This window comes from Pteronotus mesoamericanus, unplaced genomic scaffold (assembly GCF_021234165.1).
Source record: "Pteronotus mesoamericanus isolate MK-2021 breed Mesoamerican mustached bat unplaced genomic scaffold, CSHL_Meso_final contig_90, whole genome shotgun sequence".
Lineage (NCBI taxonomy): Eukaryota > Metazoa > Chordata > Mammalia > Chiroptera > Mormoopidae > Pteronotus > Pteronotus mesoamericanus.
In genome coordinates this window covers 21,889,150-21,915,474 of record NW_026555277.1, presented here as the reverse complement: position 1 = coordinate 21,915,474, position 26,325 = coordinate 21,889,150, and the positions used below count along the sequence as shown (strand labels likewise).

General features: G+C 41.9%; 1 protein-coding gene across 1 annotated transcript in view; it reads right to left on the bottom strand.

Moving 5' to 3' along the window:
• FLACC1 (flagellum associated containing coiled-coil domains 1) overlaps positions 1 to 18,757 on the bottom strand; it is a 32,048-nt gene extending 13,291 nt beyond the window's left edge. The window contains exons 1-8 of the mRNA XM_054586210.1: positions 18,652 to 18,757; positions 12,976 to 13,134; positions 12,408 to 12,482; positions 7,199 to 7,247; positions 5,621 to 5,754; positions 3,722 to 3,815; positions 2,068 to 2,129; positions 288 to 385 (exon numbers count right to left, since the gene is read on the bottom strand). Of these exons, the coding sequence (XP_054442185.1) occupies positions 288 to 385; positions 2,068 to 2,129; positions 3,722 to 3,815; positions 5,621 to 5,754; positions 7,199 to 7,247; positions 12,408 to 12,482; positions 12,976 to 13,088 (625 nt within the window). The 5' untranslated portion in view covers positions 13,089 to 13,134; positions 18,652 to 18,757. The remainder of the gene's footprint in view (positions 1 to 287; positions 386 to 2,067; positions 2,130 to 3,721; positions 3,816 to 5,620; positions 5,755 to 7,198; positions 7,248 to 12,407; positions 12,483 to 12,975; positions 13,135 to 18,651) is intronic.
• Between the last annotated feature and the right edge of the window lie 7,568 nt (positions 18,758 to 26,325).

Genomic DNA, 26,325 nt, shown 5'->3' with positions numbered 1-26,325 from the left:
CTCAGTCTGTAGATGGGGAAACTGAGACTTGATATTAGGGGACTTGCTTGTATCTCAAAACTTGGTCGCAGATCCTTCCATCGTCTGGGTGTAGGAAGGACAGTGGTAGACATGGCTCTCCTCTTTTCAGTTTAATTCTCAATCACTCCCTCTCCCACAGCCTCAGGAGGAAACCTGGAAAGTCCAGTTATAGCCCACCCACGGCCACGCAAGTTCCTTAGCCCTAGGCCCACGTGGTCAGCCTCCTGCCCCTTCACCATGGTCATTCTTCCAGGTCCTGAACATACCTAGTTTTTCCTGGGCAGCCAACTTCTCTGCCTTTAAGATTGCTTTGTAGTTGTTCTCCAACTCCTTGAGTTCTGCTGCATGAGCCTCTTTGAGCTCCCTGTGGGGCTCCGGGAGAAGGCCACAATCATCGGTGAAAAGAAGTCCAGAGTTGAGCTGTATTCACCTGATCCCATCTCGCCTCCCTCACATAGGGTGCCAGTGGGCACTCTGGGAGACCCTCACTTTTTGATGCATTCCCTTGGCATTTATCCAGAGAAGGGGGAAAGGACTCTTATTTTCACCAATCACTATCTTGAATGGAGCCAAGGGGTTCCTTAGATGGTCCTTAAGAACACAGTCTTGAAACTGTGGGCTGCATTAGCTCCCAAGATGAGGGTTAAAATGAAAGGCTTTATGAGTTGTCAAGACAACAAAAGACATGGAGGAACCTTACCTGTGTATTACTAAGTGAATGAAGACAATCTGAAAAAGTTGTTAATGTATGATTCCAACTATTTGGCATTCTGGAAAAGGCAAAACTATGGTGGCAGTCAAAAGATCAATGCAGTGATTGCCAGGGGTTTGAGGGGAGAGAGGGATAAATAGGCAGATCACAGAGGATTTTTAGGGCCGTGAAACTCTTCTGTACAACACTATAATAGTGGATACATGTCATTATACATTTGTCAAACCCCATAGAATGTGCCCAGGCAGAGTAGCTCAGTTAGTTAGAGCATTGTCCCAATACTCCAAGGTTGTGGGTTTGATCCCTGGTCAGGGCACATGCAAGAAGCAACTAGTGAATGCATAAGTAAATGGAACAAGTAGAAGTGTGTCTGTGTCTGCCTGTCTGTCTGCCTGTCTCTCTCTCTCCTTCTCCCCCTCTCTCTAAAAAAATCAATGAATAAAAGTTTTTAAAAAACACGTAATGTGTTTTCACAACACCAACAGTGAACTCTAATGCAAACTATGGATTTTGGGTGCTAATGATGTGTCAGTGCAGGGTCGTCCACTGCAACAAACGTACCATGAGAGTTTGGGATGTCAATAATGGCATAGGCTGTGAAGGTGTGGGGTAATGGGGGTATGTGGGAATTGTCTGTTTTACACTCCATTTCACTGTGAACCTAAAACTGCTCTAAAAAATAAAGTCTATTATAAAATAAATAAGTTAATTAATTAATTAAAAATGTCTTTTTAAAAAGCAAGCCTATGACTCAACTAGGAAGGCTTCTCTCCACCAGGGCTTCTAAGGCTACTCTTGGGTTCAGCAGGTAGCAAGGAGGGGATTTTGTAGGTTTCCTCACCCACACAAACAACAGAGCTCATTACTGCCCCTTGGTTGGTCTTTGGGGCTCTGGTTCCTGCCCCTCCCATACCTCCTTCCCATTTTTCCCAGGCCCTGATTTAACAGCAGGGAAGGTAAGAGGAGAAGAGGAGGGAGATGATGGGAAAGAGCAAGAAGAAGAGGGGACTGGGCTGAGAACAATAGTTGTTTATCATAGAAATCTCATATAGAATAAAAAATGGTTCTTCTCAGCAATCAACAAAAAGGGAGATTATAATGGAAATAAATAATTGGATGAGAAAGTACAAACCGAGAATAACCTTTTCTGGGCTACATTTCAGTGGCCTCAAATCAAACAATCCTACTCTCCAAAGACAGGTATACTACCTCCCCTCGCCCCTTGCCACCCAACTCCATTTAGCTCTGTCTGAAATCCCAGTGAACTAAAATCCTGCAAGGATGTGGGGGACTTCAGGCCTTCAGCACACAAGGGCTTGTGCCAGAAAACATACCTGTTCTTGTTTTCAAAGTTCTGCTTCATTTCAGCACAGCGGAGATCCATTTCATCAGAGAGCTGGAAATGAGGCCATCATTAGCAACACAGGACTGAGGACCCCCACTCCAGTCTGCAACTTCTGAGAAACCTTCTCATTCATGGGGAACACCCCACTCCCCAGGTTTCTCCATCATTACTGAGGGAACAGAACAATTCCTGTCTTGCTCTATGTTGTCTGGTATGTAATCGGTTCGTAGTGTTGCTGTACAGAAACCATCTCAGTCACTAAAAGGTTTTGTGAGCAGGTCTGGTTTCCCCTGCTGGGCTGTAATCCCTTTGTAAGAGCATGGCCTCTGGACCCTCAGACACATAATTCAATTGAACAATCATTTCTTGAACAAAGGGCTTGGTCTGGAAAAGCCAAAGAAGTTGAAGACTCAGACCCTGCCTTCAATGAACTGCACATCAGTGCTAACAAATCCTTGTTGGCAGAATGGTTGTATCCCAGTAGGTAGGATTTGCTCACTTCCATTCTAACACATGAGGCCCTCTGGTCACTGTCTCAGGAGGGATGGACACTTCCAAACTAGTTAGGACCTGCTGTCAGCTGAGACAAGGGTTCAGGACTTGTCTTTGTCCCTCTCTGACTAAACAGTGGCATCAGCACACTTCCTTTGCACAAGTTCACACAACAGTTTGGGGTGTTTATAGGTAGGAAAATTTTATTTCTTCTTTTTTTAGGTGAGAGAATTTTAAGCATCACAGTCTGAGGTCCCTATATGGAAACAATCTCTAAATATGTCTTCAGCAGGACTGATGCTTCAGAGAGTGAAAATGAGCATTTTGCCCAGTAAAGGTTGTTTTAGTAGGAAAAACCCCATAAACCTGGCAGTGTTTTCAGATAAATATAGTGATGGCTTAGTAGCAGGGGAGGACTCAGTCTGAGTCACAAGCTGGGTCTCTGGAGGATTCAGAAGCATCTGGGGGGTATGAGAGGGTGAGGGGTGAGCCTGCTGGAGATTCAACCTTTACAGGTGTGTTTCAATAACAACAGGAAATATGGCAGGGGATTCTGATTATCACTCCAGACCAGGCCACCAAGCACACCTGCTCGAAGTGGGAGAGAAGACATTATGATAAAATAGATGGTAAAATCTAAAGAAAATGTCACCTAAATCCCCAGGAAACAGAGTGTAATTGATATCAGCAGAATCTTAAGTGTGGGTTTTGGTGGTTTCAATAGCAACAGGAAGTGGTCACTGGAGGTTTCTGCGTAGCTTTTGAGCAACACTAGAAGCAGTGACCAATGCTGGTTCCCAAATCAGGAGCCTTCACAACCTCTGGAACTTATCTCACCACCAGGCAGGAAATGGCTGGCACTCTCTAGTGTGGAGAGGACAGGGCCATTGAACACACTGGAGGCACTGGGAGAACTCCCAGAAATTGAGTTAGAACTTGAGGAAGAGCTGGAGTTCTCGAAATTATGGATGAGGATGTAGACAGAAAAAGACTACAGGGTGACCACAGTCCTCTCGTCAGAGCTCTTGTCTGGAAAACATGGGTCCCATGAGTCAAGTCTTTGGCATCATGCCTGGCAGATAGCAGGTGATCTGAAAGTCTTGGTCTTTCCCGTACTCGTAGGGATATCAGCTAACTTAAGGATCACTCACCAATTTTTCGGCAGACTGGTGGTCTCTGTTCATTTGCTCTATTAACATCGTCAGCTCTGAGATCTGCTCTTCTAGGTCAGTAATGATATCAGTCCTATGGGATAAGTAGTTCTTTGATCATCCACAGAACTTCTATTTCATGCAAGTCAAGCCTCTTCTTAAGCATGACCAGCTGTGGCCCGCTGAGAGCTGAGCCATGTCCTGCATCTGGTCCACTATCACTGGGGTGGGAAAGGAGGAGTAAAAGGGTGGGGAGAAGGAATTTGGCAGTATGGTAGTTGAGCCTTAAACATGACCTTTTGGGGTAAGCTAGCCAGAATTGAGTGGGATGATTTGGTTGCCTACTGAATAGAAGGGAAAGAGGAATATGTCATAAATCTTTTAGGGTTTGACCTTGATTTAGTAATGATAGTTGAAATGGAAGGGGAAGAATTTCAGATAATTAGGAAATGAAAATTTGAGGAATGAGATTGATGCTGACAATGAATCAGACAAAAAATGTGCCAGAAACTGGATGAGGAGAGAGTTTAGGAGTGGCTTTCAGGCTTGATAAAGGTTTTCTGTGCTTCTGGATCAGGAGCCTCCATGGTATCTAAGATTATTCAGCCCTATTTGGTTGACCTGGAGTAAACAGGGTGGTAGGTCGTGCTGTGTGCAGTGCAGTAGAGAGGAAGTCCTTGGTTCAAGGGGATGAAAGAAACAAAAGGATGTGTGAGGAGAGGGCCTCAAGGCACAAGAAAGAAGAAAGGGTATGAGAAAGAAGAAAGGGTATGAGAAAGAAGAAAGAAGAAAGGTAGATCCTAACATGATCTTCAATACAAACAATACGCAGGGCTTTACCAGGGTATAAAACAAGTATGAACTATTGTATTTTATTATGCCATAACCAGTGACAACTTTCTTATTGAATCCAAGAAGTAGTTGAGGGTGCTGGCTTGACTGTGGGTACATGGCCCATCTCCTCCTGCAGAGGGCCTTGGATGGGTAGAGCAAAGAAAACAGGGCCTGAATGTTCCCACTGGAAGGAAGAGAGAGACTGGAGTCTTTCTCTAGACCAGGTCAGAGGAGGTTGGCTCCACGCATGACCTCTCTCAACAGTGGGCTTATCCCCAGTCTGAATCCCTTCCCACTACTAATGGCTTGGTTGTATCCTTTTTATATGCTTACAAATAGAGAGGTGATTAATCTGTGTGTGTATGTTTTCTGTTATTATTGATCTTTTAAATTTCTGTCTTGAGAAAGTACTTTTCACAGCAATTTAAAGCCCAAGGAAGAGATACTCACTAGGGGGTCATTGCGATAGCGCAGGTAGGAAGTACTAGATGGGAAAGAAGAAGATATGAGAGGCTTCGGAGGTAGAAGATAAAGGATGCGGGGGCTGCTTTTACATAGCATTAGAGGGTAGAGAGTGTGTGGGACTTGAATGACAGAAAGGATGACAGCATATTCAGCTGGGATGGAGTTAGGCCAAAATCTTCTATGCTGCATCTCCCAGAGGGAGAACTAAGTGATACCTTTGGACACAATGAAAAAGGGATGCAGACTTGGGCCTCCCAGGAACCCTGACTTTACTTTTAGTTCTCACCCAACAAATTTGGATTATTTTCTGAATATTTCACCAGTTCACTACTTTCAGGAAAAATTGCTCCCCTTTAGTATGAATCACACTATACCCAGTCATTTTCCAGATCTGTCGGCTGACCTGATCTTTATTCTGCCTAGAATGGGACTGATGGAGCAGAGAGGCAGTGTGGAGAGGAATAGGCATGAAGGGACCTTGCGACACTTCCCGAACAGGGACTCTGAGATTGGGGTGGACATTTGGGGCTTTTCCTTGAGGCCAGGCCCAGCCAGGCAGGAATAGGTCTAAGGAGCTGGATATTGGTCCAAAGACATTACCTGGAAGTTTTGACTTTGTCCATAGTCTCTGATTTCAAATGCTTTTTTCTATCAAACATCTCATCTCCCAAGGTGACAGAAATTTGCTCCCTATTCCGAAACAGGCGATAGCCAGGTGACACGTTGATTACTTCCTGGACATCAAGGTAGAAAGTAAGATAACATTGCAGCATGCCGAGATTCCTCCAAGTCTACTAGTTCCCTACTCACATCTAAAAACAGAGACGGGATGGGAGTCCAGCGCTCAAGTCCTTCCTGTACCCTCTCCAAGTTACCATTCGCCTTTGTATCTCTAGATTTCTTTCCTGAGATCCAATCACAACACTCAACTGGATCCAAAACCTAACTGTTGACACCCACTCCGCACTTCTCACCCAGCTCTGTCCTCCTCTATGTTCTCCGCAGCTGAGTATTGTGGAAATCAGTCAGTTTTTAAAATTAGATAGGCCTGAGTTTAAATCCTGACTCTGCCTCCAACCATAGTTATTCAACATCTCTGTGCCCCAGTTTCCTCTTCAGAAAATAAGGATAATAACTCCCTCAAAAGGATTTTGTGAAAATAATACAAAATAACCTGTGAGAAAATGCTTAGCACAGTTACAAACAGTATTTTTTTAGTCAGTTCTTCCTCTGTTCCCTGCTAGATGCCCTGGGCAGGCCTACTAGCTGTCACAGACACACATAGGACTGTGCCTTCTAGAGTTGTGCAGAATAGCCCTGCAGGATACAAGACCTGCCATTGTTATCTCCTAAATGTTCCTCATCTTCATTCTGTCCTTCCATACTCCTGGCCCAGACAGCCTGAGGCCACCACCATCTGTCTCTTCAGCTCTGGGGATACTTCCCCAGTGAACCTCTCTGCTTTTAGTCTGGCTCACCTAAATTCACCATCCTTTCCATCTGGAGGGCTATGAATATATTTGTTTATTTTTTTCCTTACCATTAAGGGATTACATGATCCTTTTCTAAGGGGGTTGGGGGAGAAGGAAAAAAATAGATAAAAGCACAAAGTAGTAAAAAGCACCAATTATATCCTACCCAAGGGTATTTTTTTAATATATAAATAAATCTTACCTTGTCGCATGCATGTGTCAGACCAATAAAAGCTCCATGCATCAAAAGGATTGGGCCCACACTTCTAGACAGGTGTCAAGATCCCTCAGGGTTTGGTCCCATCTCTTTTTCCAAAACCTCCTGCTCCTCCGCCCCTCAATTCCTTGATGGCCCCTAGCCCAGCATTTGCGGATTCCGATGCGCAGCAGAGGGCTCCCTGCATCTACACATGAGCTGTCCCCTGGCCTGGACTGACTGCCACCATCTGTTTTCCCTGGGATACTCTCCTTGCCTTACACAAGGTAGTAAACAGGTCATTAAGCACTCCCTCTGGGGTCTGGCTGAGCCAAGTCCAAGTCCTGGTTCTGATGCTTAGCAGCCACACACTATAAGAAGGGCACAGCACCTCCTCATAGGATCATTGCAAAGATTCAATGAGGTGAATGCATGTAAAGGACCCATGCCTGCACACAGTAGGTACTCAATAACTGTTAATCCCACCACCCTCATCCCACTTTTACTCACATAAGGGAAATTATTGCTCTCCTCTTGTTTTCCTAAATGGGTTTTCACTCTGTAAGAGAAAAGCATGCTCAGAAGCAACCGAAGAGCAGCGAGAAGTTCCAAGCTCAGGAACTTCTGTGTCCTGACCCCACCACTCCTCTGTAAAAAGTGTCATTCCTGGGATGATCTTTGAGGCCTGTTTCAGCTCTCAAAATATTATGGTTTAGGAATTAGAGAATATTTAATGGTCCAGAGATCATTGGTACACAGGTTGTGATAAAATGGCAGGTACTAAAAAAGTGGGAAATTGACTAGTCACTAGTCTAATAGTAGAACCATTCCTAAAATAAGGACCAAGAGACTTGGAGTGAAGATCCAAAGGGCTCTCCTAAGAGGGTGGTGCATAATCTTAAACACACACATTTTTTAATGACATGTACATTGTCTGTACAACTGCCTTTCTTCTCATTTGTACCAGGATTTGGTGTTCTGGGACCCTGAAGTAGCCAGTTAAGTTAATTCAGGATAAGCAAAGTATTACAATTTTGAGATCTGGTGCTAACCCTGATTATAATGAATGTTTGTTTTCAGGTACAGAAACATGAGTATAATATCAGGGATTCAAATACCAAAAGACTATTTATAAGGAATTTCATCTAGAAGTTTGAAAGATTAGAATAAGAGTAACTACCTTATGATGTGCTGACAAAAATAGGTAGGTCTATGTATATGATGCTAGGGCCTCTCCCCTTGGCCTCAACATATACTCACACATGTACACATACCACTGGGCAGTAGCTGTGAAGACAGACAACTGAAACCTGTTCTAAAAGTTCCATTTACCCATGATCAAAACTCTGGCTGTGGTGAGTGGGGTTGGGAGGACATTTCCTGTGGAAGCAGTTCCATCTTGGTTAATACCCATCAGTCTGGTTTAGCTCCCACATCTCCCACCCCTACAGGAGGCCTCCGGGGAGGCACTCAGGACTCTCTTGAGAAAACCATTCCAAGGATTTGGCTACCTTAGATGTGACCACCAACCTTTGAGTTTAGCTTTCAATGGCAAAAAAAGAAAAGTTTCTGTGTGTTAAAAAATGGGCATGGGTGCGGAATATATATTTATAATACAGTGAGGTCCACATGTAATTTAAGAATTAAAACCATTTAAAATGCAACTTAAATCAACCATTTGTTCCCAATTCAATGGTCCCCAAAGATAACTTGGTCTGTTTCCTCTGAATTTAGGAAAGCCTTGTTGGAAACCACTGGGTCTCTTTAAAAAGCAGACCATGGATTTGAGTTTATGTCCTTTTTTTTTTTTTTTTTTTTTTTCGCTCTTAGTAAATCTCATTGAGCAAACTGAAACTTTCCACAGCATTGCATTAACTTTAGAATTTCTGGAAGGGTAGGAATGTGACTATATAGATATTCATTTTGTTAGATAACTGTATTTTTCTCATTGAAAAGTAAAAGGTAAGAACGATCCAGAATAACTCATCTTTCTTTACTCTTTCTGTTCTTGTCAACCTGTTACTCAGATTACTCAAATTATACTGACCAAATTTTGACACTTTGTTGACATCAATCAACATTTGCTCATTTAATAAATTCAATGAGTGGTTAATATATGCAAACCACGGTGCTTCATACCAAGAGAAATGGAATGAGTTTATGAGAGAAAAAGGCACATAAATACTGGAAAAAGAAGCAGAAAAAAAGTTAAGTGCCAGAGAGAAATGCAAACAAAGTGATTTGTTAACTGTGTCTGTCAGGTGTTGAGAGTGCAGAGCTACTGCCATTTTTCAAGGCTCCTGATATCATAAAAAAACAAAAACAACCCCCAAGAATTGCTGAAACAGTGTTAACAACAATTGAGTTATATCTCATGTTTAAGAATTAAAAACTTTTGATACAAAAAGCATATTATATGTTTGCAAGAAAATTTGAGAATTCACAAAAAGGATGTAATTCAGAGGGCTGAGATGGCATGTTTGAGGACAGAGACCCAAGTTAAGAGTTGATTGGTGAGCAGTTTCTTCCTGTGTTCATTTGGAGGTCATGTCAACAAGTACCTGAGCCTCTTCCCAAGAGTGAGGGCAGAAGCAGCAGGCCCTCCTGTGCCTGGCTGCACCATTTCCCTTCCCAAGTGCTGTCTAGGCAGGACTTGGAGGCTGGCCGACATGGAGTCCAGGACAGCCTACACTGACCAAGCGTGTCTTCTCTGAATTGGTTTTAGAAGATGGCAGGGAGTTTGCCTTGAAGGGCCTACTGGAAAGTCATAGATACAATCAGCAGGTCTTTGATAGAGAATTTTAAAAACACCCACTAAGTTTTCCTCACTATGTTGCAAAGACAGAGGAGGACAGTATTGGCAAGGGTTAACGTTGGCAGCCAAAGTTGGAGCTGTGGGTATTAGTGAGTTCTCTCCCAAAAGAGACACTGGGTGACTGAGGCCTTGAGCTTGACTATTAAAATGGAAGTAGTATAAGATCCACAGGTATGATCATGCAGGCAGGGTGTCAGCACATAGAAGGCAGAAAATAGGGAATTGTTTCACTCATACACAGGATCCCTTAGAATCCCTTGTTATGAATGGATCCAATTCCCATCAAGCTTTGCCAATACCACTCCACTGAGACAATTTCCTTTGCTGTCACCAAAATGCAGGCTACTAAATCCAATAGTACTGCCCAGGCTTCTTCTTAATTGACTAGCAGCAGTTTTTAACACAGATAATTCGACCCTCTGTCTTTGAATATTTTTATCTTTTGCTTCCAGGACACTAGATAGATGATTCTTCATCTGTCTCCCTGGCCACTCCCTCTCAGTGTCCTTTTTGAATCCTCTTGTCTCTCCCACCTTTCAACAGGAGTGCTCTGGGGCTCAGTTCTCCTACCTCTTCCTACCACTATCTCCACTCCCTGCCTTGGACATCTCACCTGGGTGCAGGCTCTGAGCACCACATGCTGATGACTCTTGAATGTGTATCTGTAGTCCAGACCTCTCAGATCTGCTCACCCAGATGCTTACTTGACATTGTCACTTGGATATTAAGAGGTATTTTGAACTTCCTAAGCTCAATGCCCTACATAGGTGCACCTCCTGGAGTCTTTTCCAATCACAGAAAATGGCAACTCCACCTTTCCTATCACTCAGCCAAAAATTCTGAAGTCAGTTTTGACTCTTTTTGTTTTTTCTCATATTTTTTACCCATACCATTAGCAGATCCTATTGGTTTGTACCTTCAGAATGTGTCCAGAATGCAATCACTTCTCACTACTGTTTCCACCAGGTTCAGTCACCATCATACCTTGCTTGGGTCCCTGCAATTAGACCTCACTGGGGTCTACACCTTGGCTTCTCCTAAGGCTTCTATGCTTGGCCTGCAACACTCCTCATTCTTAATGCAGTAGCCAGATTAGTCTTTCCAAAAATGCAAGTTGGATCATGTCACTCTTCTTAGAATCTTCTGATAGCTTCCCAGCTGTTAAGGTCTTAGTTGTGTTCCCACACCCCCAAATTCATACATTGAAGCCCTAACCCCTGGTATCTCAGAATATGACTATTTGGAGATAAGGTCCTTAGGTAAAATGAGGCCATTGGGATGGGCCCTAATCCAATCTTAATGGTGTTCCCATAAGAGAGACAAAGACACAGAGAGACCCCGGAGATGCACATGTACAAAGGAAAGAACATGTGAAGAGGCAGCAAGCAGGCAGCCATCTTTAAGCCCATGAGAGAGTTCTGAGAGGAAACCAACCTGCTAATACCTTGGTCTTGGACTTCCGGGCTCCAGAACTGTGAGAAAATAAATTTCTGTTGCTTAAGCCATCCAGCTTTTTGTTGTTGTTGTTGTTGTTGTTGTGGCAACACTAGCAGCTGATACAGCATCCTTTTTAGAGTACAAGCCAAAGTCCTTACAGTAGCCAGCAAACTTCACTGTATAAATTTCATATTGCTGCTATAACAAATTACTGTAAGTCTAGTGGCTTTAAACAATACCAATTTATCTTACAGTTTTAGCGGTCAAAATGGGCAATGGTCTTACTGGGCTGAACTCAAGGTGTTGGGAGTATTTTGTTCCTCCTGTAGACTCTAAGAGAAAATCTGTCCCTTGCCTTTTCCTCCATCTTCAAAGCTGGTAGTTGCATCACTCCGGCCTCTTCTTCTATTGCCACATCTCTTCTGACACTTTGACTTCCTCTTTCACTTATAAGGACCCTTATGTTTATATGAGGCCCAGCTAGGTAATCCAGGATAATCTGTCCACCTCAAAGTCTGCCGTTTAGCAAACATAATTCTATTTGCAATCTTAATTTCCCCTTGGCAAGTAGCAGAACATGGTCACAGTTCCCAGGGATTAGGATATGGACACCTCTGGGGGACCATTATTCTACCAACCACATTAATCATCTCTTATTTCTCTGAGCCTATCTCCCAACCACTCTACCCTGACTTTCTCCATTCCAACCACACTGGCCTCTATGCTTTCCTGGAATAGGCCAGATGTGCCAAGCAAGCTCCCACTCATAGCCCTTGGCCTTGCTGCTCCCTCTGCCAGGAGTACTTGGCCCAGATGTCAGTGTGGCTTCTGCTGTCCCATTTACAGAGGGACTTTCCCTGATCTCCATACATAAAATAGTAACTGTAAGCTCCAAGAAAGCAGAATCTTTGTTGTGTTCACTGATGTTCTCCGTACCTGAAACACTGCTTAGCAAATAAAAGATGCTCAATACATGTTTTCCAAATAAATAAATGAATGGAATACAGAGACTCATGTAAGACACAAAACTAAGTCCCACTTCTGAGTTTATAAAATATGGGCAAAATTTTAAATTTATATGTAAAAAGAGTTATAATTTACATAAAACCTTAGACACAGGAAAGTAATCAGTAAAAGGATAAACACCATTAATGGGAGGCCTTTTGTCTGTGACAGGCATCATGAATTGTGACTTTTAGGGCAGGAAACTGTTGTCAGGGCACCTCAGATGAGAGCTCATTCAGATGAGAGCTCATGTGTAATGATTTTGAATGCTGTCGGTACAGCTGGCCATAGAATCTGTATGTAGGATCTGAGGTTTGGGGGAAATTACAGTGGGTTCTGGCAATTCTCTGATCTTCCTGGCATCAATTAGTTCAAGTTAAGCAAGGGTGTGAAGGCTCAGGAGAGACTGTTTTATTCACATAATTCAAACCATTCCCACCCCATGGACGTGCAAATACTTACCTTGGGAAGACAGTAGGTTTTGTTGTTGGTTGGATATAATTTTGGTTTTCTGAAGCTGGAGAAAGAAGAGTTGGCCTAAAAGGAAAAAATAAATAGCAAAAAAAGAGAAAATTGAAAATCTGGAAACCTGTTTTAGGACTCCCAGATTAGGTAGATCGCACAGTGACCCAAAATTGGAATACATGGGCTGACAACAGAGAGCTGAATGCCTTGGCACTTGTTCACTGTTCTGGGGGGTCCTGGGTTGGCAGTACAGCTTGTCCTCCAGTTTCCAAAGCTCTTTGTTCCTCATGGAGGGGTAGCTGCCATGGGGCCCTTTGGTTGGGAGCCCCCCTTTCTCTGCTCAACTAACTCTGAGACTCCCTCATTTAAAATTACACGAAACCTAGGCAGGACTGGCAAGAGCAATGTGCAGCTAACAGGCTGGCAGGGAAAGCTGTGCAAAGCTAGGCTTCCTGACCCTCTTGGGAATTTTGCTACTAAATTGTTTTGGAAATCTTATGAAAGAAAGAGGGCTGCAGATGGACCCCAAGCTCCCAGGCCATAGTCTAGCCCAGGTAATTCTTACTTGGGCTTCCCTGTGGAGGTCTTTCTTGGTGGCTGAGGGGTCTTGATTAGCTTCCGTGGTCCCAAGTTCCAAGGGTCCCAGCAGGTGCAGTAGATGAGAGGGCTGGGGTACATGGCAGGAGTATGGGGCAGTTTTGGCTGCTAGGTCAGGAGACCTTTGCTGAATTAGGGGAGCAAAAAATGGAGAGTTACATCATTTAGAGTCAAAGTAACAATATTTAGAGACAATTGGGAAAAACCCAGGGAAGGCTCAAAGCACGGATAGTAGATTCTGGAAGCCATTGATCTGGTACAGCACCTTGACTATAGAATCACACTTCGCCCTTGATCTGGGACAACGTCTTGACTATAGAATTACACCTCCGCCCTTTACCATCCAGTAGGCTTGACTTGAAAGTAATTTAAAACTTGCCGTAACTGAGTGCTTACTGTGAGCCAGGCACACAATAAGTAATAGATTATTCTTATCCCAATTTTACAGGTGAGGATACTGAGGATCAGAGAGGTCATAGAGGTAGCAAGCTGCAGAGTTGGGAACAAATGGAAGTCTACCTGACTCCTAATCCCTTGTTCTTCCATCGGGTCACACGAGCTCTCACTAAAGTAAAGAGAAATCTCTGCAGCAGTTCCTGCACAGAACTTTCTGGAAAATTAGTTCTGTTACTCAAATTAAACTGGATCTCCCAGTGTTTCATTCCTGGCCACCTGCCTGAATCACAGTCAAAACTCTTTCTTCTTGGCTCCACAAAAAAACCCCCCAAAAATCCCTGTTAAGAATTTTGGCATGAAAAACAACTACCAGATAAACGTGATCACACTTGATCACGTTTATCTTTTTCTTTCCAGAACCCCACTAACATGAGAGTGCAGGATTAAAAGAGGTTTCATGTCATAAGAACAAAGAGAATGGGAGAGGAGACAGTATTGTGGAAGTGATGTCAATACACATTTGGCACAATAACTTCCTCATTTAGCACACCATAAAAAGCTACAGCCTATGTTTATGAACTAGAAAGAGCCAAATCTCATGTAAAAGACTCTATAAGACTCAGAACTTGACCCTGGTAAATCATCCGGTGATAGTAATAGGCATCTCACAGATCCGTTGGAGTCTGTGGTAGGTCAAATAATGCTCTTTCTCCCACCCCAAAAATCGATGTTCTAACCCCTGGAACCCATGAATATGTTACTTTTTTGTTCCGAAGGAACTTTACAGCTATGATTAAGTCAAGGATCATGAGATGGGGACATTATCTGGATTGTCAGCGAGAGCCCAAAGTAATCACAATCACAAGCGTCCTTATAAAAGGAACGTGGGGGAGTCAGAGCCAGTAAAGGGTCAGGTAGGAGTGAGGAGGAAAGGGTCATGAGCCAAGGAAAGTGGTCAGCCTTTAGAAACTGGAAAAGGAAAGAAAATGATGATTCTTCCCTAGAGGTTATAGAAGGAACAAAGTCTTGTCAACACCTTGATTTATAAGATAATAAATTGGTGGTGTTTTAAGCCACTACATTTGTGGTAATTTGTCAGAGTATTTGTAAATGAAAAGAAAAAAAAAAACCAACAACACAGAAAATTTAGTGAAAATTAGCAATAGAAACATAGAAACCTAAGAAAAGAAAAGTTGTATAATTACTCCAGGTTAAAAAAAAAAACTGTATAAGAAAGCAGATATAATCATAGTAAGGTGCACACACACACACACACACACACATATATTTAAACACATAATACTGATTTAACAAAAACATGATTTGTGACCACAACTGTGGGGAGGGTAATAAGAGGAGAAAGAATGTGTGAAACCCTCATCTATCATAGCAGGAAGTCAATAAAGAACATATAAAATTGAAAAATTAACAAACAGATTAATTATTTAGAAGTATAATGTTAAGTTCCAAAGAAATAGCTTAAAGAGGTGAAAATAATTGCCTCTCGGGAAACTCTAGAGAGCACACTGAGGAGCAGAACTAAGAGGGGTGGGGAAGAAACTGCAACTTTTCATTAATGAATTTTTAACATGATTTGATTTTTGAATGTCTATGGATTATTTGATAAAAATTAAAACACCACAAAAAAATGCTATGAGAGCCAAGAGACCAACAGGCAATACAACAACGGATTTAACTCAAATTTTGAAGTCAGTGACTGGTTTCTATTAGTTCATTGGAATAAATTTTCTTAAGAATCAGCCGAAAAATGAAACGAACCTTTTTCTCTAATGTGACTAATGCTTGAGAAACCCAGTTACAGCTAAACGGGACCTTAACATTAAACCATTTTACAGGTGAGGAAACTGATACTCAAAGTCATGGATGCCTACACATTCTCACTTAAGAGCATAAATACTTACAGCTCCTGCTGTGAGTACCATGCTAGATGCTGGGTACTGAACACTTGCACCTTGCTCTCAGAAAGCATGCAGGTACTAGGGTAGTCTCAGAAAGGGAACTAAGTGAACTGTGGAACCAGGGCAAGAGACAAGGCCTTGAAGAAAGGCAGGAAGTGCCAGTGGTCTGGGCCCAGGGTATGGTGTGGAGTAGAGGTTAGGGCTAGAAAGGAGGCCAAGAGTCTGGGTAAACAGCAAAGACCTAAATATCAGGTGATAGGGCTGCCAAACCCAGCTGTTTGTGCTCCCCTGTGTTTGGCGCCCTAGCCAGGAGATCTCAAGGAGATGAGGTCAGGGAAGCAGACGGGATGGAGCACCCCAGGTGAGAAGACAATGCCACAGGGGTTAGAATTGAGGTGACAATCTGAAAGGATACTGCAGCACTAGCAAGAGAGTAGCTTTGCTTCTGCTTAGGACCTGGTATCTGCTTCCTGTGAGGACAGGGGCCGATTCTGAGGCAGGAAGTGACAAGTGAAGGCAGGCCAGCTCCCAGTAACCAGCTGCCTTCCCTATTCCATTTCTTGCCTGCCCATCTGGACTGCGCCATTCCTGAAGGCCTGGACTTCACCACGTCATTCTCTGTGCCCCCACGGGGCCCTGGCAAGGCAACTTGTCTGAAATGCCTACTAGATAAATATTTGTTGCTGAATGACAAACTGGGTGATTATCATCACAGGGACTAGCTCAACAAGGAGAAACTAATCCACAGGTGAAACTGCAAAAATGTAACGGTCACTACATTATAAAAAACATTAGAAATTTGAATTATAATAGGCCGGTGGACCACCTGGGCCGCCGACAGGGCCTAGGGACCGCCCACATCCGACGTGCCCGCGGCGGCTGCGAGCGGCGCGTAGCAGAACTCAAAGGTCCTTCTAAAGCTGCGCCTACGGGCCCTGGGCGTGGAGGAGTGGCTGCTCCAGTCCCGCCACTAGATAGATACAGTTCAGGAACTGCCGCAGGGCCCGCCACTTTGGCTATCCCGACTCGCTCTGGCCCCGGGGCGCGGTCTTGCGGGTCTGCGCAGGCGCAGGCCTGCAGCGCACGCACCTTTTTTCCGCGCGCACGTCGCGCAGCGCGCACGTTCTTTTGTGGGACCGGTTCGGGATCCCCTGAAGCACCTCGTCAGCTGGAGGGCATGGCTGGCCTTGAGAGTGGTAGGGCTAGTGAGAGGGCGCCGCGCGTACGCCCTCCTGGAAGGGAGCGTGGTGTGGAGAAGGGTGGCAAAAATAAATAAGAACAAACACAATGCTACAATCACTCAATGGAATTTTTTGCATAGATTTTAATTTACCACTTGAAAGCCTGTGGAAACATGAAGACGTGCTCATGCACAGATATTAAGTGTAGGCAGTGGATACAATTATGTAAAACAATATACCTACACGGAAAAGGGTTAGAAAAGAATATATTAAAAAGTGAAAATTAAATCGAGCTAGAATGTCAGAGTTATGATTTTTTTCCTCAACATTGTTTACTTAAATTTTCCTTGGGCTTTGGGGTCAGGTGGCCCCAACTTTGCATACAGGCTCCTCTGTTTACCAGCTGTGGGACCTCAAGAAATTAACTTTTAGTTTCCTGAGTCTCAGTTTCCTAATCTGGAAAATGGGCACATGGGAAGTCAGTCCCTACTGGGCAGTCCTGCACGCGAAATGAGACTATATCAGCAAAGCTCTTGGCACATTGCCTTGCACACATTAGGTTCTCAAAAACTGTTAACTGAGTTTAGAAATATAATGAAACTCAGTGGTATTTTGTTTACAATGGAAGCTTTTATTTCTAATTTTTGGGGGAGAATAGGTTTACTTTGTGTGTGTGTTAAATAAAATAGGCAAATTGTAAAGAAAATTATAATCTGAAGGAAGTAAAATTTATCCAAAATACTAACACCTAGAAAAGACCGCTGAAAATACTTTGGTTAGTGTCTTCTAGAATGGTCTCTAGTCTAAAGAATAGATTTACATAATTGTTCATACACAGGAACGAACTCTACATTCTAGTAGATAATCTTTCAGTAATGTCATGAGGTTCTTTGAAGGTAACTATACATACATCATCTTTAAACTTGATTACTGTGGAGAAATTTTTAAATGTACAAAAGTAGAGAAAAGAGTATAATGAACTCATGGATCACCTAGCTTCAACAGTTAGCAATTTGTGACTAATCTCATTCTTATGTACCCAGCCCATTTCTCCAACACCAGGTTATTTTAAAGCAAACTTAAAACAAATCTATAATTTACATTATGCTTAAAGAAAATCTTTAAAGCAAGTCTGTGATTTGTTTCTATATCATCATGACTTAATTTATGTTTTTGTTTACATTTTTGTCTTTCATTGTTTTCTTTTTAAATTTATTTTTATATTTTTTTGTAATTTTTCCTTTGCTTTTTTCTTTCATTTTGTTTTGTATTTTCCCCATTTATATTTTTAACCAGGTTTGTATTGATGAAAGTTTTGTTGCCTTTTTTTCCTATTATAAACCATGCCATGGTGTATATTCTTTTGCTCAAAAAGTAAAGGCTTCTCCCTCCAAACACCCATGAGGATGATACTCAAAATACTTACCAACCATGAGACAAGTTTATCACACAATCTGAATAGATATGGGGTTACAAGGCTGTTAGAGGGTCCTGGAGGACTCTACTTCTACCCTTGTGCTAGGCATTAACCCCTTAGTTGCTGAATCATGAGGAAATCTGGAGGGCCGAAGGGAGGACTTGGGCAACCCAGGTGGCAGGGAGGACATTTGAGGGTTTCGGACAATGTATACTTATAACTAGTATGGCAGTATTTCATTATTTCAGTAACGTGCGTACCAAGTCAACATCAGCCTTCGACTTTCAGTACTCTCCCAAGAAGTAACCACTGTTAGTTTTTTTTAGTATCCTTCCAGAAATTATATATAACGTATAGATAAGACCTTTCATGTCTTTACATAAATGAAAGCATACTTTACTCCCTATGCCATACCCTGCACTTTTTGCATGAGAATGTTTCCATATTAGCATCGATAGATCTAATACCTTCACAGTTGCTTGGTATTGCATTGTATGGCTCTAGGAATATAAGAATGCATGTGTGCGTGTGCACACATGCATGTGTGATTTAGGATTTTTTCACCCCATTATTGTCTTTCTTCTCCCTGCTGGTTTTACCTGTGGCTGAGTGGACTGAAAGTGCCACCTGGTGGTTATCCGTGAGCCAGCTGAGGCTTCAGAAAGGTCACTGGTTAGTATTAATAATCCAAAGAAAATAATTATATAAAACATTTTTTCCAAAGAGCTTACCTTGGACTGCCCAAAGATTTGTTTTTCCCATATGGTTTCTTCCCACATCCAGAGTCTTAAAGACAACACAGTGGTATAGAGAATTTGTTTTCCATCAATACAAAATCAGAATTCATTTTAGGTCAAATCCAGAGGTTCCAGAATTTAAGACTTCAGTGGTCATTCCAAGTGACTGAAATTCCAAAGCAGAAATTGCAGAGTATGTGCAGTGTAGAGAGACAGACTTCCAGTGAATCCAGTCACAAGCTTTTAAAAAGCCTGAACTGGCATGAGCACAAATGTCCGTTCAAAAAGAATGGACATTTTAGTCTTTCAATATTACAGTGAAAGCCTAAGTAGGGGAGAAAGTCACTCATACATTCAGACTTTCTTGACTGGGGCCTTGAGTTGTGAGGGTTGTCCTTGGTAGAAAATTGGCAAAGGTTTGTTTCTTTTATTGCTATGGAAACAGAATGGCAGCACCTCATTTGCTCAGGCACTCTGCTCTTACAGAGAGGAGACTGAAAGGACAGCCAGTTAACAAACTCTCAAGATGTAAGACAAAATACACTTAAGGTATACTTTCAGAGAAAATAGAATTAACCAGTACACCTAGGCTTAATTGGCCTGTGGCAGTAGTTGCCAGATAGAATCTGTGATGGAGTTAAAGCTTCTGTCATTTGCCCACAGAACCCTAAAACTCTGAAGTGGACACTTTCTTCCTTGAATTTCAAGCTTTGAAATCTGTAAAAGTGCAAATCCCCAAGACTAGGAGTCTTTTTCAGTTACTGAGAGTTCAGACTTTTTTTCCTAAATAAGGCCATTTTTCTCATTATAGAAAAAAATGCTGCTTACAGACCAGTGGCTTTCATTTTATTTTACAGAAACTCACCATAAGAAATAAACTTTACACATTTTATAATAAACAGTTGTATGAAGTAATACCCTTGTTACATACTATTCTCATCTATTCTTTTTCTTTTATTTAAAATGAAAGCTGATTATAAATCCACTAGATTGATTTCATGATCCACTGATGGGTTACAACCTATAGTTTACAAACACTGTTTACAAATTCATCCATTCATTCTACTCCACATTATTATTTACTGCATGCTAGGCACTTGTGAAGTGTGGGTATATACGAGGTCTGTCCAGAAAAAGTTCAGCCATTAATATAACAAGAATGACCTGCATGAAACCTATGTAACCTGAAGCCAAGGAAGGTGGACTGGAATGCACATGTGTGAACAATGATGACTTCACTGTACTAGTCAATGGTGGCAGTAGACCCCGCTGAGTGAGCATGTGCACTGTGTGGCCATTGCATTCAAAATGACCAAGTGAGGACAGCAATGAAAATGCATCAAATTTTGCATTAAGCTTGTACATTCCTCCGTGGAAACTATTCGAATGATTCAGAAGGCTGCAGCTATGAGCACCTGGTGATGGGCAACTGGTGATTGGCAGCTTCATGATGACAACACACCCACTCATTAACTACATCTCATGCAGAGTTTTTTGGTGAACATCAAATCACCCGGGTGACTCAGCCCCCCTTACCACCCAGATTTGGCACCCTGCGACTCCTGGCTTTTCCTAAAACTAGAATCACCTTTGAAAGGAAAGAGATTTCAGACCATCAACGAGATTCAGGAAAATATGGGGGAGCAGCAGATGGCAATTGGGAGAACTGAGGACTGAGGCATCATTGTCCTATGTACAATGTTTCTTGTATCTTCTTCCGTAAATGTCTTTTTCATAGTGCATGGATGGATACTTTCTGGACAGACTTCGTGCTCCACAGAGCTTCAAGACTAGTGGGGGAAACACAATAAATTGAATAAAAGCACAATGGAGCCTACATTAAGGTCCTTACCAGATGCAGTGGGAATGTATGGCAGGAATTTATAATCTAATGAGTCGGAAAACAGTTTTAATCAGAGAGGGGATCTGACTGGTTTTGCATATTAGAAAGATCATTTTGACTGCAATGTAGAGAAACAATTAGAGGGGCCAAGATAGGAGGCAAGGAAACCAGTTTAATGGTCAAATGAGGCACAATGGTGGCCTTAAATTGAGGGAGTAGCAGTGGGATAGAGAGTAGAGTATGCAATAGGACTTGATGATCAATTGGATGTCAGGATGAGGGAAAGGAGGAGGCAATGATTCCTTGGTTTCCAATTTAAATAATTGAGTAGATGGTGGTGCCATTTACTGAGATGGGAGAGTCTGGGGGATAAAGAGGCTCAGGAGAGTAGAGCCCCATTTCAGGCTTGGACATGTTGAGTTTGGTTGGAAGGGAGACATTCAAGTAGTAATGTCTATTACATGTCTGGGAATTCCAAAGAAGAGTCTGGGCTAGAAACACTTTAGGGGTCTTCCGAGTACATATTTAAAAGCTAAAGGAATGGGTGAGATCACACAGGGAAAGGGTGTTGTGTGAGAAGAGGGTCTAGAACAGAGCCCTGAGGAAAACCAAGATTGCTCAAAGCGTAGGCCATGTGTAGGTTAAAACATGTACTACTATCACCTCGATGAAAGTGGCTCAAATCAAAGAGGCTCATTAAGTTCATGAACTACAAAGTATGGAGGCAGTGTTATGAGCGTTGAGGCATATTCAGCTATGTCATTGAGGAGCTGGGTTTTTTCCATTTTTCTGTCACGCCAACCTCAATATGTTGACTGAGCGCAGTCGTGGTTGTGTTGGCAGAGGTGAGTGGCACCAGATGTTAGGTGGGTGGAGGCAGACAGGACCTTTGTTTACAACCTTTGTACTTGAGTTCTGGCTAGGAAAGAATTTGGAGCCAAGATGCAAACTATAAGAGAAAGCTTATTTAAAAAGTCACTGAGATAGAAGAAGTGAGCAGTAGAAGAAACGAGCTCAGGAAACAAGTTACAGAGGCAAAGGAAGGGGCCCTTGGAGCTTAGGTGAGAGAAGGGTAAATGTAATGTGTTGCGGGGCGGGGTGGGGGGGTGGATGGGGGAAAAGGAGGGGGATGGGAAAGGCAAGCTCCCAAGGGGGAAAGTACGCTGGGTCCTCCATCCTAAGGGCTTTTAAGGGTGGGGATTTCAGGGGAGGTCGCAGGGGAGGATCTCAATAGAACATTCACCAGCTTTTCAGATGCGCCCTTTCAGGGTTGGGTCTCCAGTGATTGGTGGGTGCCAGGGCAGGGGGTCATTAGTCAGTGCAGCTGGTCCTGATGGCAGCCATGGCATCACTTCTATGGTTTTGCTGTTTTTTGGGGCTTAGAGCTGAAACACAACTAAGGCCTAAATGTTATCCCTAGGGGTTAATGCTTAAGGGAGTGACTGCAAGGACCCATATGGGAATGACATGAGACCATCCTCTGGTCCCTTATTCCTCCTCCAAGGGGGTCTACCACATGATTAGCAACATGCCAAGGGAGGAAAGGTCAGGGGAGAGTCTGAATCACATAACCAGTGATATGAAAGTTCAGGGGGTCTAAACTGCATGACCAGCAATACACTAGGGGAGGAAAGGTTACCCTGGGGGTGAGGTCCTTGTTTTCCCAGTTTTGCCCATTGCAGGGCACCTGGGGCTTTCCATCCTGGTGCCTTTCTGTATCTGCACCGTTGTCCTTGCTCTGCTCATGTATGTGTAACTGCTACCACAGCTGCACTGTGGCTGTCACAACTGCAAGCGCCAGGAGCAGGTTAGATGGAGACAGACCAAAGCTAGAAGGAAGGGAAGGAAGTTAGGAAGAGAACAATGGATAGATTTGACTAGTCATCTAGTCAAATCCATCTCCAGCTAGAGATTGAGTATTTACTTTGTGTCTGTTTATTGTGTTAAATTTTATGTTTAAATGCTCTCATGATTTAAAAAGAGCAGGATTTCAGTCTTATGTGATCATCGGCTAAAAACAAAGATACAAGTGTCCTGAAGGAAAACCCAGCCACTTGACCTCGCCAAGGCTTAGCACTAATTACTACTACTTGGAGGGGTTTTTTTTTCCTTCTTTTTCTCATTTTAGTCATTAATAGAACTACTTGGAGGTTTTTTTTTTTCCTTCTTTTTCTCATTTTAGACATTAATAGAACTCTAAATGGCAGAGGGGAAGGAAATAAAGCCTTTTAGGGGCTAAGTGCAAACTGCTCTTCTCTTTGATTGAATTTAGGGAAATTCTGGTATTGCATTAAAGGTTCGTTTTTTTCCAAAGACCCAGAAAGAGGACTGATGCTACTAACATTAGTGATTTTGCTAAGAAAGCAAGAAAAATACATTTTAGGAAATAATACTTTGATGTTTATAATTTGGCTCTTTTGTATTTTTCTCTTATCTCACATCTCCTTTGGTGCACTTTACTCATACTTTCTTACATTAAAGAACAAAAAAAACCAAACAAACACTTCATGTTATTGCTGGTAACACTGCCTTATATTTTGTAGCACCTTTACCGAACATGCACATTTGTTCATTTGAAAATTTTATGGCACTTGGCTCTTATTTTTTTAAAAAATAGTGGAAAACAAAACTTGATACTAGCACAACTCAAACTTAATAAAAACAGAGATGGAAGTCAATATGATGCTGAAAGCATCAAATCTTTACCCTCATCAGAAGATTATTGGACTGACTTTGTATATCTACTGAGAATGGTTTGTGAAAGAAAACACAATTAAAGATGCTGGAAGTATCACTAAATAGTCTGTCAAAGACGTAGAGACTCATATTTCATTTAGTCCTCACAAAATGTTCACAATCCTAAATGGATATTAAATGAATTTTAAAAATATACTGCAACTAAATTGTGGCAAAGAGAACATCAAATAACTTTTTCTACTGTATCTACTAAATTTTCAAATTTTGTTGCTTGGAAAGTTTCTAGATAGCTAAAAATTGCTATTAAACTAAAGGGATCCGTTGGCCTGTGCACATCAAAGCCCAGTAAAACATGAATGGGAGTTTCCAGGAAAGAAGGTATGCATTTATTTTTAGGAAGTGGCCCAGGCTCGGAGCCACAGGTGAGCTAATGTTCAAAGACCTGGCTCCCGAAGGGTTTCCGGGAGATGTGTTATACAGGGAAAGATCATTAATCATGATGACTAAGGGAGTTAGGGTTATGGTCTCTACCAGTGGTCAACACTAGGGTAAGGGGTAGTTAGTTGATCAGTAGCTCTGGTCCTGATGGCAGCCATGGCCTTGCTTTGTCTGGTTTTGCCACTTTTCTGGGCCTGGAGCTGAAACAAAACAGAGGCCGAGATATTATCTCTACTTTGATGGAAACTCTTGTCTCTGAGGTCACTCTTGTTCCTAAGATTATTTGATGCTGATCAGAATCTCATTGTTCTGAGGGCTTAATGGTTAAGAAAGTGGACAAGTAAGGCAGGAGGAAGCAGGTGAATCAGATGCTTGATGAGGCCAGTTTAGATGGAAAGAAGGGAGAAAATATCTGTTAAAGAAATGAAGTTTCTGTGTGGAAAGATATGATATTCTGTGTTACAGAATATCAACAGTATGTTGTAGACACCAAGAACTGTTTCACACACCCTCTATACTATTTTTTAAAAATATCTAAGAAAAATACAGTAAGATCTGTTTACAACTTATGACTATTGTTGTTTTGTGTTGGTTTGGCAAATAGAGGGGGTTTTCTGTTCAGGAAAAAAACCATAATGAAAAGAAAAGACAATGCAGGACTATCAGCAAAAAGAACTGGGACAAATACACACGAAGACAAATGAAAATTTAAGGAGATACTCATGTTTATTATCTGATTTACATTTGACAAAGCAAAGGTAAGTGTAACAAAGAGCTGTTTGACAAAGTCAAGCCCCAGATATCAAACATCAGTATTTCCCTGGCAGCCGCAGAGGGCGCATTGCCTCTCCCAGGAAGCTGTGCCCTGCAACGCACACCGCTCAGCGTCTATGCATTTGGAGTACAGGCCTGCAGGCACCTGCTATCAAAGGAGTGGACCATTAAACACTCAGAGCTCTAGTTCAGACATCAAAAGTCAAAGTTAGTAACTAACAAGTACTACTAATTATGTACTAGAGTGGTAAGAAAAACAAACAAACAGGCTTTGAATACTGTGTCTAATACACCTGCAAGAAGTGGCTCTTGTGAGCTGCCTCTAACTTATTTCTCCCCTTTGAGAAGGCCTGTTCATTTGTGTCAAATCAAGACATAGAGTATAAAACTTTTTAAAATTTTACTTTAACAATGGTCATTAACTTTTCCCTAAAACACATGCCTAAGATTATTTACAGAAGATTTGGGATCATCACAATTCAGGAGAACGTCTAATTCTTAGCTTAGGAAGGTATCCTTCCTACAATAAATATAATAGGATACTCAGAAATATCTGAGGTATAATCACCTTCTTAGAGGAGGAAAAAAAGATTGGTGTTTCCTATATTGGCATAAAAGTACATACACAGTTGATACAGAAAAAACTAAAATGTTGAGGAGGAACTTGCTACAAGGCTCTAGTTCTTACTATACTTTGCACACAAGTTTGTTACAATAGAGATTCTCAGGCCGTACCAAAAATGATTTCAGGCAGAAACTTTGGAAAACAGTAAAATACAATTCAAGACAGGATTCATTTCTAGAGACAAACATGCACCAGTATACAATGACCATGTTTCTGGTGGAACAGCAACATTAATCTAATTTTCAAAAACTTAAGTCTGGTTCTCTTTAATCAGATGTGCTTTATTTGGTGTGAATATGCCCTTGCCCTGCCTCCTAAGTTACCATTTTAGCATTGATTATAGAAAAGTATACTAATTATACAGAATACTCCAGAATCTTATAGATATTTAATTTATATAATAAACATAAATCTGATAATTTAACATTTTGTACCACTCTCTGGCCCTACACCTTCTTACTTCCTGATGTCTCTTAGAAACTGGCAACAGGAAGATTATTTTCTTAGAGAATAAATAAAAAACTTGAAGAATCAGCCAAAATAAGTACCCCAGAGTTACTTATGAAGTAGAAAGTCAAACAGTATTTTTTAAAAAGCAAATTGGGATATATTGGAAACATAACATCAGGAATTCGTCTGGCCAATTCCCACCACATTCAGGGACACTTACATTTACTGATGCACCTGATGAAATCCTTTCTAAACATGTGTACCATCTGCTGACTTCAGCATGACTGAGTGAAGAGAAGAAAAAGGAGGAGGATACTTTCTGTTTTTAAGAAATTTATCTAGAAAAGCTTTATTAAAAGGTTATAAAAAGCATGGAAAATTCATACATTCTTGCCACTACATGCATGTGGGTTTTTCTACCCCTTTGAGCACATAGCTCTTCATGTAGGAAAGGCACCTCAAGAGGAGCGAGCAAGGGAACTCCTTTGACTCAGGAATAAGTGTATCGGTGGGAACCAGAGGAGTGAGACTAGTTCAGAAAATTCAGTTGAGTAGAACAAAGGAGCAAAAGATCTGTAAATTAACCAGCAAAAAGTCAGTGCCTCCCATTTTCAAAAATAAATCAATTAGTCCCTTCCTTCATCTTCTCTCCATCATGCCTTCACATTAGGGTACTTCTTCCTGAACTGCCCTGTCTAGATCAAGCCATGCCATCTGAGGAGCAGTCCCTGATCAGCAGTACCCAGAAAACAGATCCACTTCTTCCCAGTTCACAGCCAATTTGTCACAAGGCTGAAGCCTAATTTCCCAAGTTTCATTTTGCCATCTCACATATTTTGTA